Below are 20,650 nucleotides of genomic sequence, written 5' to 3'. Positions count from 1 at the left end.
GAGAGCTTTGTGCCTTCCTCACTTAGTCTTATCTTGAGAGTTCTATGGTTACCTCAAGTGGCGGCTTGCACACTCATCTTGGAGTCACCATCCTCTAAGTGGCGTGATTATCCAACCATTCCTCCATCTTCATGAACTTTCTCTTCTCCTTCCTTCATTCTCTTGTTATATTCATGTCTTAGCTTGCTTCTTAGCTTTTTCTGTTCGGCAGTTTCAATTCCTTGCTGTTTTGCTTCGGTCATTTTAATTCTGCTGTTCATCTTTGGTTCTTCTTCCTTTTCTAGCTTAATTGTTCGGTGCATTTCAGTTCTTACACATTTTATTCGGTGGCTTTGCCTTTTCAATCAATTTGTTCGGTTCAATTTGACAATACATGGAACTTCCATATGAGTTTGGGTTTTGGTACTAGTCTTGGTGAGTTCTTGATAATAGAACCTTGATCCAATTCTATCTTAAAGTGCCTATCTCATATCCAACTCAAGATGATTCCTAAGAATGTCAAGAATCATTCATATTGTGCTATTGGAATCATATCAGCTTGGATTTGGAGCACCCATCTTAACCCTAAACCCTAAATCATTATACCGGAAACATCAATGCGAAACAGTACCGGATCAAGAAATCCAGAATATTCTTGGATGCAGAAATCCAGAACATTCCCGGAGTAACAAATCAGAGATTTTACCGGAAGCATAAATCCAGAATTTTACCATATTTTGTGATGCGAAATTCTACCGGATTCTATAATTTGGAATGTGAAAAAGCACTTACGAAAACAAAAATTCATACAAAAACGGATGTCTAGATTTGAAAACAAAAAAAAACTTACTTACCTTTGCCAAGAGCACTCTAAATCACCAAGAAGAAATGTGTGAGAATGGTTTGGAGGTGTCGTTGGTAAAAGATGAAGAAACACGCTGGTAGGTATTCATGTTTTGTACAAGAACACCACTCCGTGGCTTCTTTAGGGTTCTTTTAGGTTAGGGATATTTTTAGAATTTAAAAAACTAATAAGGATGATTTAGTCTTTGCATTAGAGTGTGGGGGTGTAGGAAGAAAAACGTGGGGTGCAGGAAGAAACTGCCTCGTGGGTAAATATTAAGTAAAAGTAATGTGTTCTTAATTATGGTCCAAATGTTAATCTGACCCAATAATAATAATGGGTCCATAATAATTATATAAATAATCACAAATTTTGAGAAAATGTACGTCATTATAGCACATTGAATACTTTTATCGTGTCATCCCTACCAAAAACATACAAAGGAAAGAAAAAGTTAATAAATAAATAAAAAGGAAGAAATGTCCTAAACAAAGTAAAATTGCTAAATGAGTAATAAAGAAAATAGTTGGCCGACTAAAAAAAAACAGATAATAGTTTTCTCAATCTTCTCTTAAATAAAAATATTTATTTAATGATAAATCCAAATACTAGACTTATAATATATTTTTTATTATAATACAAGTATATGCTAAAAAGAAAATCCAAAAGAAAACATGACGTGAGACTGTATCAGAAAACAACACCCAATCCCTGCACCAATGCCAGTTGACTACTCATCATATATCACATCCCAACATTCAATGGATCTAAGGTCATTGGGGAAAAGGCTAACAAATAAACTCCCACAAATTCACCTTAAGTTTAATTTTCAGTGTAAGTAAAATTCAGAAAATGGAAACAAAATCTCCAAACTTTAGATTAGAAGTTTCTCTCCTGATTTGATTCATAATTCATTATTATTGTATCATTCTTATAATTTCGTACTAAATCTAGAATATAAAAATATTGTGACAACCAACTGAAAGTGCAAATAAGATGGTTTAAAGACTTACATGCAAGACAATAGGCTAGAAATTTGTACAGGTAGACCATAAATAGCAAATCCAAAAGAAAACATCACGTCAGACTCTATCACAGAAGCCCACTCTATCGCGTGTAATCCCCTCCAAGCTCCACCACACAAAATCAATCACATAAAAACAAATACAATCTGAAGCCTAATGACCAAACAAAGAAAATCATGCAGCAATTCCCCTTGATCACTCACCATATATCAGTAACACTTCACTACTCACCACTCCCTACACCAATTCCACTTCATAACTCACCATATATCACATCCCAACATTTAATCGATCTAAGCTCGTTCGGGGAAAAGGCTAACAAATAACCTCCCAGAATTTAATTTCCAGTGTAAGTAAAATTCATAAAATTGAAAGTTTAAGTTTACACTACAAGAAAATGAAGATTTAGCTGTTAAACATTTGGGTCAGCTGTGAACGGGAATATCGTCGGCCAAACGGCCGTAAAATTCAGGCAAAAGTGATTTTGAAGATTATCACATGTAAAACGGACACATGCACAAATTTAATTTTATTAAAAAAAATTCACTCTGTGTCAGTCGCGGCCCACGCAGAGTTTAATGTCTGCATCGGCTTGCGTCGGCCTCGGCCACGCAAGTTTATATTTTAAATTTTTAAATTTTATTTTTTTAAAATTTATTTTATGTATACATTATAAGAAATATTTTAATATTTAATTGGTTATTATATCCGACGCAAAACGGACACATGTACATATTTAATTTATTTTAAAAAATCATTTTGCGTCGATCGCGCCCCACATAGAGTTTAATGTTTGCATCGGCTTGTGTCATCCTCGGCCCACGCAAGTTTATATTTTAGGTTTTTAAAATTTATTTAATGTATACATTATAAGAAATATTGTAATATTTAAGTGTTTATTATATTTATTTTAATTTATTTTTTTAATATTATAATAAATTTTTTAATTTAAATTTTTTAATATAAGTTAGTTAAATTAAATTTATTAAATTAATTAAGAGTTTGATTTTAAAATTATTTAAAAAAAATTATCTTAAAAAGTTTAGAAAGAATTTAAAAAATATAGAAAAATAATAATTGAATAAAAAAAAGATATATAAATTATTTAAATGTTATATGAAGTATTTTATTATTTTAAAGATTATTTATTTTAAATTTATTAAATTTATTTAATTTATAAATTTTCATAAATATTTGATTTTTTAAATTATGATATAAATTAGTTAAATTAAATTGATGAAGTGTTTTGAAAAGTTTATAAAGATTTAAAAAATAATAATTGAGTAAAAAATAGTAAAAAAAAAATGTATTTAAATTTTGTAAAAATTATATAAAATATACATAAATTTAAAAATATAAATTCAAGATGAAGTAATTAATTAATGCAAAATGTAATGGATGTATTTAAAAATAGAGAGTCAATTTTATCTTAAAATGTTTTATTTGACTTAAGAAAAAAAAAAGTTAGATAAAACTATTGATTAGTAACTTAAATGAATTTAAATGTTATATCTATGCAATGAATGAATTAGGAATTTTGCTTTGATATCCATTATAATTTTAAAGATGTTACTTCTCATAAATGAAGCATAAGATCATCTTAAAGAATTAGCGAAAATGTATATGATACAAACATATTAAGACTAAGTGCGTGAGTAAGTAACTTATTCTTAATTATTAGATTGCTACAATATCCAAAGTGTTCGAAAGTTGACTACATGCTCTATAAATGTCATTCTTATAGTTACTGAGTATGATCTCAAAAAAAAATTGATGTTTTTCAACTGAAGCACATAATAATGTAGTAAGTTTTTAAGTGACGAGATGACACATATGCAATATTCCTTATAACTGTGTTAATACCATTTTCCAATGCACTAAATAATAGGTCTTTGACATAGTAATTTTAGTAGACTTAGTTCTTAATAAATGTAACATAAATAAGTAAATTTCGACTGAGTTAGATATAGAATGAACTTAAAATCATGGAATAGAGTTCATGATTAGATTTTGGATTATAAGTTCATAACCCTAGTCCATTGTCATTTTGGGTAGAACATATGTACTTGTTTTTTTTATTACAATTAGTAAGGTAAGAGTTCAACTAAGAAGTGCATTGTAAAGGCTTGAAAGAGAGTATCATGAGCAATTTGACAAATATGACTCATTGATATTCGTGATAGTATATAGAATTAACTTAGAATCATGGAATATAGTTGATTATTAGATTTTGGATTATAAGTTAGAAGGGATGATGAGGGTATCATGAGCAATTTCAATAATAGGGTTCATTGATATTTGTGATAATAGATGTTATATCACATACAAATTATACTTAATTTAGTTTTTGTATAAATTAAATTTGTTTATTGTTGTATAAAATAAATAAAGTTTTTTTTTACAAATTAAATTAATTTTATGTCCTATAAATTAGTTTTCTTTTGTATAAATTATACTATTTTTTTATTCTATAAATTAAATTAAATTATTTTGTATAAATTAAAGTAAATTTTTATTGTATAAATTAAATTAAATATTTTTGTATAAATTAAATTAATTTTTTATTGCATAAATTAAATTAAATTATTTTTAAAAAATTAAAAAAAAGTTTGTTGTATAATGAAATTAATTTTTTTATACATTAAATTAATTTTTTTGTTATATAAATTAAAATTATATTGTTTTTTAAATTGAATTAATTTTTTTAAAGTTTTAATTAATTTTGTAAACTTTGAATTCAATTATAAATTTAGTTTAAATTAAAATTTTAAAGTATGTGTCGCGTCCCTAGCTCCTCCGCGTCTGCAACTCCTCCGCGTCGCGTCTGCAGCTCCTCTACGTCGTCCCTAGCCTCCTCCGCGCGTCGTGTCACTGTCACTGGTCTTCTCCATTGTTGCTGGAGGTAAATGTTTAAAGTTTCAAAATTTTATGATTATTTTGTTTGGATTATTGAGCTGTTGTTGGTTGCTGGTATATCTTGGTGATAAATTTGGACTAAATTTTTTATGCTGAATTTTTACCATGAATTCCTAAGAAATTTGGTATAGATGATTCACTTACTGCAATAAACCCATTAAGTATAGTAATCATCTTTGAGACTTAACTATTAAACTGACGAATAAAGCACAAGACTTTTAATCAGGGCTGCAGAAAGTAGAAACTTTTGGCAGCATATTGGGTTAGAAAATTAGAAAAAGTGATGTGGGGTGTGTAAATTAAATAAGGGTTGCAGAGAGTAAAAAATTTGGGATGTTTATATACATTCACGTTAAATGAAATTACGATTTATGAATTACGATGTTTATATTTATGTGTTAAATGAAATTACGATGTATGTATTATAATGTATGAATGAGGATGTATGAGTTATTGTCCTATATTTAACTTGAACATTATTGTATCCTATTCGACTAGGATTTACAAAAAGATGATTATACTAACACTATAATTAGTTACATGAATTACTATAAATTAAATATTTAACATACTAAGTTTAAACAATAAAGTTCATATGTGGCATATGCAGTGTATTGGACACTAATATCCACATGATTCATATATTAGATCGTGTGTTGGGTAAAAGTATAGGATTAGGCATGGGATGACCTTTTGAACTATTGGGATTCAAAAAAGTTCAAAGATAAATCAACTCAGAATAAAGTCAATAGGGGTTCAACTCGTGGTAGAGCACTGCACTCCACAGGTCGAAAATCACATATAGATATTGCAGTGACCTTGGTAAGTACTTCTCACTGCCTTACATGATATTCATTTGACATTTGCAACCTATACTGCTTTTAATTGTATAACATTATTAGGAACGTCAATATGGTCGTCCTCCAGAGCTTGATGAACTATTTATGGCTACCCACACAAACAAGAAGGGTGAATGGGTTGATAGTCGTGTTCGTGAAACTTATGTAAGTTATTCTTTTAACTTTTTTTATATTTATATTTTAATTTCCTGACACTTTCATTTCCTAATGATCTATGTAGGAAAACTATCATGAGCGATTGAGGGCCCTTCAAGCAGATAGTTCTCAGGACTCTAGCACTGATGTCCATCAACTTGATCCTGCAACCAAACTTCAAACTTGGAAGGAAGCTGCTGGAGGAAAGACTAGAGGTTGGGTGTATGGTACGACAGACTTGGCTGCTAACTTCCGCCAAGGAGTCTCTTCCCTAACTCAATCCTCTACTTCTGGCACTTCACAATCTAAGAATGTAATTGAAATCAAATGCTTCGTGCTGAGCTTAGTATGTGGGGTCAAAAGTATGCACACTTGGAGGATGAGATGAAGGTTATAAAGGAAAAGCTTATCTCAATGGAACGTGAAAAAAATGCTTCCAGTAGCACAACTCAATTTGATCACGAGTATGATCCTGAGCAGGATGACCAACCTGTTCCTTAAAGTGTATCCTAGACTGTAAGTTTTTAATTATTTAACATTTTTATTATCTACTGAGTATTTTAATTATTTCATTTATTTATTCATATTGTTTGTATTTTTTACAGGTTTTCATAAATCACATCACCAAGAGATTCACTTTATATATTCAATGACATTCTTTTATGTTTGAATTATATAGCATTTTAAATTTTAGTGCTTTTAGTTAAATTTGTAAACTACAATTTTAATTTTAAGTTTTGTTTAAGTATTTATATCTATCTTGAATATTTGAATGGATCAAAGACTTTGTCTAACTATTTGAATTATTTTGGTATTTTGGATATGGTGTGAATGACACCAATTTTTCTGAATGTGATTTGGATGTTGTTTCTTGTTTACAGGTTAAACTGGCTAGAACCAAAAATATTTTTTTTTTCATCCTCTTTATGCGTCGGCTTTTGGCCCACGCTATATTTTATTTTATTTTTCTGAAAATTAATCCATGCGTCGGCTTTTGCGTGGGTCTGGTCCACGCAAAGTCTGATACCAAATTATTTTTTTTCCATTTCGTCGGCTAAGTCGACGCATAGGGCGACATTTTAAATTGCGTCAGTTTGGCCCATGCATAAGCCGTCGCAATTGCGTCGCCTTTACGTCGGCCTGACCGACGTAATTGGTGTCTGCTTTGCGTGAGCTTGATCCACGCAATATGCGTCGCCGGTTTTTGCTGTTTTATGTCCGTTTTTGGTCCACACAAATCTGTGTTTTTCTTGTAATGTTAATCGTAAAATTCATAAAATTTTAGTTTATTAAAACTTATTGACATACGAACAGGTAGTTGTGGCTGATTAATTGTATATGGCGATAAGCTTAAAATCACTGACAGCCACAAAGTGCGACAGAACTTGAACATGCATATATAAAGAGGTATCTTTGAGATTTTCTTTCTGCTTCACAACAAATCTATTTTCCATTTTTGTGGAAGTGTTGGATTAGAAACAAAAATGGGGGAACCAAAGTTGAGCAGCATAAAGGACAAGAGATGGTCACTTCATGGCATGACAGCTCTTGTGACAGGAGGCACCAGAGGGATTGGGTTGGTAACATACTTTACGAACATATTTCCTTTTATTCACTTCTTTACTTTGTCTTGTTTATTTTTTATTAGGCATGCGATCGTGGAGGAATTGGCAGAATTTGGGGCAAGTATTCATGTATGTTCACGAAAGGAAGAAGATATTAATAGGTGTTTAGAAGAGTGGAAAAAGAAGGGCTTCAACGTCACTGGTTCAGTCTGTGATGTCTTACATCGCCACCAACGCCAAACACTCATGGAAACTGTTTCCTCCATCTTTCAGGGCAAACTTAACATTCTAGTAAGATTCAACCACTCATCATAACCTTTGTTTCCCCTCCCTCCAAACAAACATTCTGAAGCAAGATTTAATTGTTAGAAATATATGGTTTTTATTGTACTACCATAAATATTTTTGTTTTTACACAATATATGATTTATTCTCGATGTAAAAAGGTATGTTGGAAATTTTGATTAGAAATAAAATAAAATAAAAATTAATATATTAGATTGTTAATGTTTTTTTACTGTTTTTTTTGTCAACTTATCACCGTCCTATTTAATTTTGGCAGATGGCTTGAATACTATTTCCATCTTCTCATCTCTAACTCACCAATAAGCTATTTCTTCTTCAATCTCTTTGGAAGCTAACTCACTTAAAAAGTGAATAACTAAGTTGACTGGTAACTTAAAAAACAAGTTGATCGATGAGTTAGAAAAGTAAGAGAATATATATTCATTGTAATATGTTGAATATTCATTGTAATACAATTTTTTAAGAGAGACTCGAGATTATCAGAAACATTTCTACGAAATTATACTTCAGAAATTTGTAGATAAAATCTTACATGACAATAAAATTTATTTAAACTTAATTACATTAATTTAACAGTTTAAAATTATAATTATGCTCTTTTACATTAAAAAATATAATTATGCTAAAATTAATTCCATCCAATTTTAAAGCAGTCGACTATGTAACTAAACGACTTGTGAGGAATTCGATTCAGTTAACGTGGTAGCTTTTAATTTCATTAACAATTTACTGAAGTCTCTGATTCAGTCAATGAATTATTCTTCATTTTCTGATTCATTTTTCATTATTGTATTTGGGATGATTTCATATGTGGTTCTCTCTTAGGTGAACAATGCAGGGACAGAGATAACAAAGAAAATAATAGATCACACTGCTGAAGATATATCAACTATAATGGCTACCAATTTTGAGTCTGCTTTTCATTTGACTCAACTTGCACATCCACTTCTTAAAGAATCTGGATCTGGGAACATTGTATTTATTTCATCCATTGCAGGTGTACAAGCTATTCCACTTTTATCTGCCTATTCAGCCAGTAAAGGTATATGCATACTATTTTATTTTATTTTTGTAATTTTCCGAATCTAACTTGTTGAAATGAATGAAATGGGTGGTAGAAGATATTTTATCTAAATATATAGTTTAATTCAGGAGCCATGAATCAATTCACCAAGAACGTGGCTTTGGAGTGGGCAAAGGATTACATTCGTGCAAATGTTGTAGCACCTGGACCAATTTGGACTCCACTCTTGGAATCTGCCGTGGTATGTTTTAAGATATGAAATGGATATTGATAATGTAGAAAACAAGTTAAGATTAAGTGCAGCAGATTAGTATTGTAAATTTGGATCATGTCCAGTATGGTAATGTTTTAAAAAGGTTATAAATATAAATATTTTTAAAAGGTTGGGTTTATCCCATAGTGACTTCTTTTATCTTTTGTTTTCGGTCTTCTCGGCCTTCAGGTGCTGTAGTCTTTAGTCAAGTATTTTGTTTCTCGGCCTTCTAGATTGTGGTGGTTTTGTATAAGGGTTGGGATACCCCTGAAATATCCCCTTTAATTTACTTAATTCTTTGCCGATAAAAAAAAGTATTTTGTTTCACCGAATGATTGTGGGGGAAACTTGCAAAGGTACTCTCACGATCAAGTTAGTCTGAATAGAATATGTAGGTGAGTTAAAAGAGAAAAAATTACCTCAAGCATCTATCTATTTCTGGTATTTATATCTTTTGGATGGACCCCTACTGTTATGGGTCTGTTCGTGGTGTACAAAAGAGGGTCTGATTGTGTCCTAATCACTCTTTACAAATAAACTAGCTTGATTATGTTTAGATGGAATTTTAAGGGTTCTATTTGGGTTAAGTGGGCCGAAAGGCTGTCGACCACTGGGCCATCCGGTTGTACATCAGCCCCTCAGGCTCAAGTGAAATGATTTTTGAGTGTCACATAGAGTATGTGTTAGTAAAAGAAAAATTGGTTTATCTTTAGCTAGATGCCCATCCTCGGGCTATATGCCCCCAGGCTTTAATAGAAGAACTCTATGTAAGGTCTATGTGGTCGCTAAGCTGACTAACCGCTGCATCGGATGTTAATCTTCTTGTTGGAAGGTATATCTACGTTACTCTTGTCGTGTGGCCACTTACACGACCTAGGAGTCGAGTGGGAAAACTTATTGTGGCGTTTGAGGCGCGTGGATGTGACGTACTGTCAGGATGTGCAAGGTTATATGATCTAGACCGTTGATGCCGACATGATCCAACAGTTTACAATGGGCATGATGGTTCATATTTGCCCCTTCCTCCACCTATAAATAGGAGTGGTAGTGGGATCCACTTCTTACACTTTACCCATGAATTTGCTCCAAGAATTTGAATGTCGAGAGTGTTTGTGTTTTTAGAATTTATGGGTGTACATGTTTAAGAGTCTTCAGAGGTAACCATGTCTTCCCTTTTCATTAGCACTTTGTTTTGGGCTGACCTTCCTTCGTGTTTGGTTTTGAGACTTTTTGCATCAAGGGGTCCGAGGGGGGAAGGCCGATGGCCTTAGATATTATTTCCAATTCTAGTGATATCGAGAGCACTGAAAGTCCTCTCAAAATGTTGTTGATCCTGTAGGTAGGAATGACATAGGGTTCGTGACGTCCTCTTCTACTTCCCTAAGTTCATATAGGGGTGAGGAGATTCAAGAGGCTGACTACGCATTGCTGGATAACCGAGTCCGAGAGTTTTTCTCAAAATTTCGGCAACCATCCATGCTTCAAACCTTCGTCGAGAGTGTGGATATTCTTTTAGAAGATACCCTTGATGAGATATTATCCTTGCGTAGGTATAGAGAGTTTGAGATCGTTTGTCTGGGTAGAAAGAAAGAACCTAAAACCTTTTTCTACTTCTATTCCTGCTTAATCTCGAACACTCATCTCCACTTTTCTTTAAATAGTTTTATCAAAAAGAGGTTTTGCGCATTGCCTTCTACCTAATTACATCCAAATAATTAGGTAACGATATAGACCTTTAGACTACTTTGTATTAGATACAGTCGTCGGGCACCTGAAGTAATTTTTTATAATTATGACATTAGACACATTTATTTAAGTATAACTTCAAGTTTTAAGTCTTACACTGAATAAAAGTAAAAAATTAAATATTATATAATTAAAATATTCACAAATTTATTGTACTGAAAAAGTTTACTTTAAATGTAGTGTCATGTGATAGACTTTCAAGTGGATAGATTTAACCTACCTTCCTTACTTCATATGGGTCAGGGTATTATGATATTTGTATAACTGTGTGTGTTATGAGTAAAAATGGTATTTATTGTGCAATTTCTAATTTGACACATATGTTACCATTATGTTTTTATTTCTCATATGTTAATATCACAGTAATTGTTGTTCATTCAGGAGAAATGTGGACCAGAAGAGTTTGATGCTAATGTTATATCTAAAATACATTTTGGTCGTATAGGAGAACCCAAAGAAGTGTCATCACTTGTTGCTTTTCTTTGTCTTCCTGCTGCATCGTATATCAATGGGCAAATTTTATATGTAGATGGAGGTTTCACATCTTAAATTTCAATTAGTGATCCAACAATTAATTAAGAGTGTGTTTAATTTTCATTTTTCATCGTTCGTATGTATCCTTTGAATCTTGTATTCTGTTTATTTTATGTGATAAATGATAAAATATTTTTACTTGTAATATTTTAATATATTTTTACCTTTTACCTTTGTGGATATATATATATATATATATATATATTAATACGATCTTAACACTTAATTAAGATCTGATTAATTGTTTGAGTGTGTTTTTTTATATAAATTAAGATGTACTTAGATTTGCGAAATGTGAGAGTGTTGAGTTTAGTATTAATGGTGCTCTCTTATAGTAGTTTGAGGAAATTGTAATTGAGCTCATGGAGATGAGATAGGTGTGACTGTCCTGGAAGAGGAAACGACATTAAGATATGGTCAACCAAGATTTTTCATCTTATATCAAATATGTAAAATTTGAATATTATTTATATTTGAATTACTTTGTAAGTTTCTAAAATATTTATAAACTATTAATTAGGTGTAGGTTTTTGAACATAAATAAATTATCTTTTACATTATAATAAATTATATTGAATTATTATGTATTATCTATTAATTTACTAAAATAAAATTCCTTATTATTACATAAATATTTTTTTTATGTCTGCAAAGAATATAATAAATAAATATAGGGATTCAGATATCCCAACCCACGTACAAATAACAAGATTTCTCACCACCTCTATAGAAATAAACTTTTTTTAAACTTCCTACCATACAAAAAAAAAAAAAACTAAAACAGCCCTCTACAACATTTACATCAGCTGCATAATTGACTGCCAAAAAGCACCAGCAAAATCGGAACCAGCATATTGAACCTATGGCTTTAAAGCACAGCATAGGCTCTGGCCTGGCTAGCCCTGCACCTGCATCAACCTTGGCCCCCTTTTCTTGGCTTTCACAACTATTGTGAGCTTATATGACTCCCTTAGAAGTTGCCAATAACTGCACCGAACATGTATATTTCCTTTTAATCAAAAAAGCATGTCTGCTCCAAGTGCTTAACTTTACTCCCATTCATATTGGTTATTATAACAGAACCAAACCAAAATTGAACCAAATTTGAGCAAAAACAAAGTTTGAGATTGCCTCATCTAAAGGTCGTGATAGTTCTACAGTTTAGATCTTCAAAAAGTTGCTATAATTGCAAAGTTAAATCTGCTCCACCTGCAAAGAACATGGTTGCTGCAGAACTATGCAATTATGAGGTTGTCAACAGAATTGTGCATCTAACATCACCGTTCCATGATATGCTTTCCCACCTTAGTACCCAATTTTCTCACAGATTTGGCTCTGTAGAGAAACTCAGCTTTGCACTACAATTATCTTGCACCCTTGCTTGTGAACCCCCCTAGTTCCTCAAAACTATGTATCAATTGTATTATGCTGCATCAATTTTCAACCTGTTTGATTCTTCATTCTTCCACTAAATCAAATCTTTTCTCAGTGCGCTCACAACGGGTGTTTGTTTTTTATGAACCTGTGAGAGTTTCAAAAAACCATTTTCTAGATGACTGCAATATTTCAGCTTTCAAAGCACCCCAAAGTTAAAATCGCTGCTGCATACTAAGGATGCCTCTGCACATTTCCGGGTACTGTTGCATAAATTTTACTGCATACTTATGCAGGAACAAAACCAATCACCCCCCCCCCCCTGCTCCCTTCCTCCCAAGAAAATAATGCATCAGTGTTGGACCTGCATAATTGTTCTTTAATCCACAAAAAACCTTGCAATGGGATCAAAAAGAACAACTTCTAGGCACACTTAATCGTGTGTAAAGACCTTCTAAAGGCGAAGGCATCACTGTTGCAGAAAAACAAAACGAGTGTGGTTATTTTATATTTATAAGGACGACTATATAAATCGCATTTGAAGAGCACGCATTTGTAAATCGAAGAGATAAGAAGGTGGTTATATAGTCACACTCATAAATTCGATTTATAAATGCGACGATTTATATAGCCGCATCCATAAATCGCATTTGTTACGAAATGGACTTTAAGCCTAACTCAACCCCATAAAACCGGCTCATGGGGTTGAGGTTTGCACCCACTTATATACAATGAAAGGCTCTAATCTCTAGTCGATGTGAGATCTCCAACACACCCCCTCACGTCGAGAGTGAGAGCTCGTGCGTGGGACAACATATTATGGGTGGTGGCCTGATAAACCCAACAAATACTCGTTAGGATAGGCTCGAACCTAGCTTAGATACCATGTTACGAAGTGGACTTTAAGCCTAACTCAACCTCATAAAACTGGTTCAATGAGGTTGAGGTTTTCGATAGCGGTCTGATAGCGGGTGGTATGAGATTCTTTTTTTTTTCGTTGTTGATTGGGTTTCTAATCAAAGTTCTAAACTTTAATCTTTTCCGAAGAACATGGTCATTATTTTAGCATTTCTTTTGATCTCTTGGTGCATCCATATCATACCTCTTTGTATTTCATCCTAATGGAAGTCCAAAAAACGCAAATAAAAATTCCCCAATGAAATGCAAATATATGACGGAGCAAGGCGGCAACAACGACGAGGAAGGCACAACAGAAAGCAAACAAAAACCTTCCTAATGAAGCATGACCTTAGCAATGGCATAACACAAAACATAATAGAAACGCAACATAAAATAAATAAATAAATCAATGGTGAAGAAGAATGGAAGACAATGCTTACCGATGACACGAAGACAATGCAAAGAAGAGAGGAAGAAAAGAGGAAGCAGAGTTAATGAAGGAAGCACATAAGAGAAACGAAGTGCGAGAGTATCAAAACGTAGGTGGCACGTTTCTGAATTAGGGTTAAAAAGGTTTTAAGAACGCGGCTATTTGTAAAGCCGCATTCGTAAATCAAGCATTTTGATTTACAAGGGGCGGTTGTACAAATAGCCGCCCTTGTAAATTCAAACGTTTGATTTACAAGTGCGGATTTACTAATAGCCGCAGTTGTAAATGAACTGAATTACAAAAATGCCACCACATTTTTAAAAGAAGTGTTTGAGCGCAAAGTCGCACTAAATAAATCGCACTTGTTTATACATTTTGCACTAGTGCATCTAAACCACCAATATACATAATAACCTGCCATATTACACCAAGGGCTGCACTAGCTATGGTGAAGCAAAACCAAGAGAGACAAAAAACAAAAACTCGTAAGAATTGCTACAGCTGAAAATGATACAAAACCTGAATTAAGCAACTATTGGTTTTCTTTTAACAACCCCAACAACAGTACAAAAAGCTTCATAATGGTAATCCAAGTGGTCTACCACACATGTGTACTTGTTCTTCTGTAGCACCACCAACAGATAAAAGGCTCTAAACATATGTAATTTCTCAACCTTCTATGCCTCTTAACCAACCCACATCCCTTAACCAGAGAGACCCTGCAACTTCCTATAAGCATAGAAAATAAAACACAGCAGCAGGGAACCACAATATTCTTTGCAACTTCAAAGCTTTGTAGTTCAATCATATGAACCAGGGTAGTCCATCGGGTCTAAAACTGCAACTTTATCAAGAGAAACTGCCTACATCAGCTCCAAACACTAAGAAAACGGAGGACCATTAACTACGTATCATGCTCTCTCCTTCCTTAGTTGGGGCCCAGTTACCTGCAGCTTTTGATACACAAAACATGATTTAAGCTCCAATCCGAAAAAAGAAAAAAATAGAAGTTTTGATCCTATGTTTCAACTAAAGCCACACTCTAAGTTGACCCATTTGGAAACTTCCTCTGCATCAGGTACACCTTGCTTAAAAATAACCATGTTCCTTTGATCCCAAATACACCTCACTATTGTCGTCCACATACCCTTTCACACCTGATTTTGCTTAGAATTCATATTAACCAAAAAGAAACTTTCAAAATGAACCTTCAAATCCTTATGTTGGACACCCAGGATACCTATCCACCTAAAACAAAGGGACCAAACCCCCTTCCTCCATCAGTTTGCACACTTTCTCCCAACTTGCCCAGGCAATCAATCTCTACTCTCTACCCCATGCCCAAAAGAAAGCTTCTTTGCATACTAATAATTCTGTTATACACCTACACCAGAGCTTTAAAAAAACATAAGTAGAACAGGGGTAAAGATTTTAAAACCGATTTCACTAAGCAGATCCTTCCCGCCAGTGACAAGAATCTCCTTTTCCAAACGCTCAGCCTATCACTTAACTTATTAAGGATAGACTCCCAAAAGGACGTCTTTCTTGGATTACCTCCAACAACAACACCCAAGTATTTAAATGGTACCCCTATAAGAGTACAATTTAAGGTACTTGCAAAGAGCCCTAGAGTGTTCCCTTCAACATTTATGCCAGCCAGTTTGGATTTGTGAAAGTTAATTTTCAGCCCAGAAGCAATCTCATAAATCCTTTGATGTGAGTTGTGAGTGAGTGAGTCTCCTCCTAAATTGGTCTTATCTTGTGAGATATGAAGCTCTCAAGTGGCGACCTCCTTTCACTCATCTTGGTGATTCCACCCCATCAAGTGGCGTGATTCATCCTAGCTTCACCATCCATAAGTTCTTCTTTCATCATCTCTTCCATTATCCATTTCCATCCCATACTATCATAAACATGTTCTTAGTTTTGTCTCTTTGAATTCCATTCGGTCCATTCTTTGCTCTTATATTACTTGTTCAATTTTCGCACCATAATTGTCATCATCATCACCATTTAATTGTGTTTTCCTTTTTCCTTTGTGAAATGAACCTTCAAATCTACTTAACTACTTGGTTAAGTTAATGTCTAGTGGGGATTTTCCTTAGGTTTTCACTCTTTAATTGTCTTAAAATCTCAATCATAAATATAAAAGTGTCACCTAATGATCAATCCTAAAATCAAATCACATCACCTTTAGAATTGCTTTATACTGAAAACACTTGTATAGGAATCTTCACACATGAAGCGGGTGTCGTCAACAAATTGTAGCACATAGACTTCTACCTCATTCCTCCTCACCTTCACACCTTTAATGAGGTTTTCTTTGAGTGCTTGTCTCACAAACCCTGCTATACCTTTTGCAACAATGAGAAAAAGAAATGGTGTCAAAGGGTCTCCATGCCTCAACCCTTTTGTTGGTCTAAATTCCTCCGTAGGGCTTCCATTGACCAACACAAATACCGATGCAGACTCCAGACACCCTTTTACCCAATTTATCCATTTACTATGGAAGCCCAACTTCTGTAACATATATAGAAGAAAGTCCCACCTGACCGAGTCATATCCCTTTTCATAGTCCACTTTTAAACACAATCCGCTCCTCCCATTCCTCCTTAACTCCTTAATAACCTCATTGGCCACAAGGACATTGTCTAGCATGCCTCTTCCCTTTAAAAATGCCGACTGATTAGCATCAATCACCAACGGTAAAGCCTCCTTTATCTGGCACGACAACACCTTAGTTATAATTTTATAGAGAACACCCAAAAGGGAGATAGGCATGTACTAGTCTAAAGAAGTGGGATCTCTCACTTTAGGTACTAATGCTATAAATGAAGCATTATAACCCTTGGGATGCTACCCGAATCCTGAAACAATTTATAGATAAGATTTAGCTATAGGTCAATCCTTTATAGGTAACTACTATTTACGGATGTTAGAAATTTGAAAATAATTTCATATAGTTATATCTTAAGTAATTTTCGTGTGTAATTATCAATCAACAACATTCATATGTAAATAGCTAACGAACGGAATCCATATACATATATATATATATATATATATATATAATTATTTAAAGACAATATTGAGATATAATTAATTACGAATGTTTTTCGTATTGCATAAAAGGAAAATTTCCTAGAAATGGAAGCCTAATGAGACCAAACAAGGAAATCTGAGTTGATTTAGCAATATACACATTGAGTTTTGTATTTTTTTTATTAGGATTTTGATTACAGAATACGGTAAGATTCAGTAAGGATTGTCTCTAAACATTCCAGTAAGTAAGTGTTAAGGTTTTCTTTAAAGGATAAAAGAAAAAACACACATTGTTACAACTTGGTCCAACAACAATAAACCTAAATGCTAGATTACTAAATCCAAATGGATGAAGGATTACATTGTGTAATAAATAAGGTGTTATTAGAAATATTTTGAAACAATGTAAGACTCATTGGTCCATACAACTCCTATTTAGGACTGAATTCAATAGTAATAAAGGGCAGAGAATTTTGACCTTACTCTACCGTTCATTAATCTTTGCATAGTTGTAGTGAAAGTCTAGCAATTAGTGCTTTCATTGACCTTACCAATATCTCAAAAACCCAAACAAAAGACCTAAAAGAAATTCTAAGGTTCATTCAAGAACGTATGTCTTCCATTCAGATCCAGATGGAGGACAATCACACCCGTCAGATAGCTATAGAGGCACATAATAGTTCTATTCAATCCACCCTCACCTTTCTCATGAATCAAATTCCCTCCACAAACCACGATGAAAACACGGGTCACACCCTGGTGACACCCATTACAATGGCAACCAACAAGCTATCACTAACAGCCATTCAATGGATAATTTTAGAACTTTTGAGAATATGAGACTAAAAGAAAAAATTATTGGGGTACAGAAAGAAATTTCTAAAATATTTAAATACGTGGGTTATTTGGGCCCCCTCCCCTGAGCACCTAGCCCGTAAGAGTTGCAAGTTATGTAGGATGGACCAATGGGTAGACTCGTTCCATTTTGTCAACTCTACATACAAGATCTAGACTTGATTCCCTCCGACACATGATTAACACTACTACTAATAATAATAATAAGAATTGTAATAATTAATAATAATATTAATAACATTGAATAGTAATAACATTATTAATAAATATTAATAAAAATAATAAAAATATTAATGAATAATAATAACATTAATAAATACTAATAATAACATTAATAATAATAACAACATTAAATAATAATAATAATAATAATAATATTAATAACAATATTAACATTAATAATAATATTAATAACAACATTAACATTAATATTAATATTAATAATAATAATAACATTAGTAATAATAATAAAATTAATAATAATAATAATAATAAATAATAATAATAATAATAATAATTAGTCACTATAAATTATTTTATTTTAATTATTAATTTAATTTAATTAGTGATCGATTTAGTGACTGAATCTCTCATTAATTTTTTTTTTCTAAGTTGATCTTCTAAAATTGGGGTGACTAATCTTCTACGATGATTATAACTATTGGTATTTTCAATTGTAATTTTGCGACTGATGAAAATAGTGGTTGTGAAGTGTTTTGTTACTAGGATTTTTGCTACCACCTATGTTTGGTTGCTATTTCAGTCACAAATCAATTTAGCAATCGATTTTTGAACTTAAACGACTCATTTTAGTGGTTGTTAAAATTTTATTTTTTTTAGTGATAAATTCTCTTTGTGTGTATATAGGAATTCTAGTATTTCTTCTACTTTCCTAAGTACAATATATAATGGGTTAAATATGTTTTTCGTCCATATATTATAACAAAAAATTGGTGCTTGTCCCTAGTCCAAACTTTAAATCATCCAGATATATCTAGTATGAAAATGATTGGAATTGGTCATTCTGTATGTGAAATGATTGTTAGTTTTTTTTTAAAAATTCATTGTTATAAAGAATAACTCATTTCAATTATTTTCATACTAAAAGTATCTACATGGTCTAAAGTTTACACCATAAACGAAAATCAATTTTGTGTTATAGTATGACGAAAAACATATTTAATGCATATAAAATTTACATTTTGTATTTCTGCTTAGAAACATAATCAGAACCTCTAACTTTGTTTGTGGAATGAAGGGGTTGATGTGTTTGACGCGTTTAAGAATGAATCTTTCCGATTGCATGCGATGTTGTTTTGTACTATCAATGACTTCCCTGCATATGGCAACTTGTCAGGTTATAGTGTGAAAGGCCATAGAGCATGTCCAATATGTCAAGACAAGACATCTTATGAGCAGTTGAAACACGAAAGAAAAATTGTGTATCTTGGGCATCGTAGATTTCTAAAGAAATATCATCCATATCGTAGATTGAAAAAAGCTTTTAACGGATACCAAGAACATGACATTTGTCCCACTCCCTTAAGTGGTGTTTAAATTTATGAAAAAATAAAAAATGTTAATGTGACTTTTGGAAAAATGAAGAAGCAAACTGTGAGTGAAATATGGAAGAAGAGATCAAATTTTTTTGATCTTCCGTATTGGTGTAAGTTAGATGTCAGACACTGTCTAGATGTAATGCACATAGAAAAGAATGTGTGTGACAGTCTAATAGGAATACTTCTGAACATTAAAGGCAAAACAAAGGATGGTGTGAATGCACGTCTGGATTTGATTGAGATGAATATACGAGAGGAATTGGCACCGAGAGAAGTTGGTAAACGTACATACTTGCCTGCAGCGTGTTACACTTTGTCAAAGAAAGAGAAAACATGTTTTTGTGAATGTCTTAAAGGTGTTAAGGTACCACAAGGCTACTTTTCAAATGTGAAGAGTCTTGTATCTATGAATGATTTGAAACTAATTGGCTTAAAGTCACATGATTGTCACGTTCTAATGCAACAATTACTACCGGTGGCTATTCGTGGAATCTTGCCAAAAAATGTTAGGCATACAATCACTCGACTATGCTCATTTTTCAATTCCATATGTAGTAAAGAGATTGACTCTCAGAAGTTGGATGAACTTGAAGAAGAAATAATTGTTATCTTGTGTCAACTTGAGATGTTTTTTCCTCCATTTTTTTTTGATATTATGGTACACTTGGTTGTTCATCTTGTAAGAGAAATTAGATTGTGTGGGGGGCCAATTTATATGCGATGGATGTATCCAGTTGAACGATTCATGAAGATTTTGAATGGATATGTGAAGAATCAATGTCGTCCAGAAGCTTCCATTATTGAAAGATACATTACATAAGAATCTATTGAGTTTTGTTCCGAGTACATGTCAAAAGCCAAATGTATAGGAGTTCCTGAAAAAGGTTGGCACTCTCGTAGATTCATAAGTAAATCTTCAAAAGGTGTACATGTCATAAGCAAATCTAGAGAAGAGGTTCTGCAAGCACACTTGTATATCTTGAATAACACTGATGAGGTGTTACCATACTTAGATACACACAAAGACATTGTCAAATATAAAAACCCAAGACAATCAGAAAAATGGGTGTTAATTGAGCATAACAAAACTTTCATGTCATGGTTTAAGCAAAAAATAATGAATGATCCATCAGCATCTGAAACATTAACATGGCTTGCAAATGGTCTCAAATTTGATGTTTTATGTTGTTCTGGCTATGAAGTAAATGGTTGTTTGTTTTACACAAAGTCTCGAGATGATAGGAGTACAGTGCAAAATAGCGGAGTCACCTTAGAAGCATCTATGCAGTTTTCAACTGCAAAG

At 32.7% G+C, this 20,650-nt stretch overlaps 1 protein-coding gene across 2 annotated transcripts; it reads left to right on the top strand.

The window, feature by feature from the left end:
- Positions 1 to 4,626: 4,626 nt before the first annotated feature.
- LOC137823882 (tropinone reductase homolog At5g06060) lies at positions 4,627 to 11,332 on the top strand. Of its 2 annotated transcripts, XM_090293735.1 has the most exons (7): positions 5,692 to 5,768; positions 5,845 to 6,275; positions 6,365 to 7,335; positions 7,408 to 7,615; positions 8,456 to 8,672; positions 8,783 to 8,895; positions 11,035 to 11,332. In XM_090293735.1, exons 3-7 carry the CDS (start codon positions 7,244 to 7,246, stop codon positions 11,200 to 11,202), a joined length of 798 nt encoding a protein of 265 aa, XP_090149861.1. In that variant the 5' UTR covers positions 5,692 to 5,768; positions 5,845 to 6,275; positions 6,365 to 7,243; the 3' UTR covers positions 11,203 to 11,332. The 2 variants fall into 2 exon arrangements, with proteins under 2 accessions (XP_068485293.2, XP_090149861.1); XM_068629192.2 differs by having other exon boundaries at positions 4,627 to 6,275.
- Positions 11,333 to 20,650: the final 9,318 nt, after the last annotated feature.

This window comes from Phaseolus vulgaris, chromosome 8 (assembly GCF_051622355.1).
Source record: "Phaseolus vulgaris cultivar YP4 chromosome 8, ASM5162235v1, whole genome shotgun sequence".
Classification (NCBI taxonomy): Eukaryota; Viridiplantae; Streptophyta; class Magnoliopsida; order Fabales; family Fabaceae; genus Phaseolus; species Phaseolus vulgaris.
Note: the sequence above shows the minus strand (reverse complement) of the source record. Positions and strands in the feature narration are given on the sequence as shown.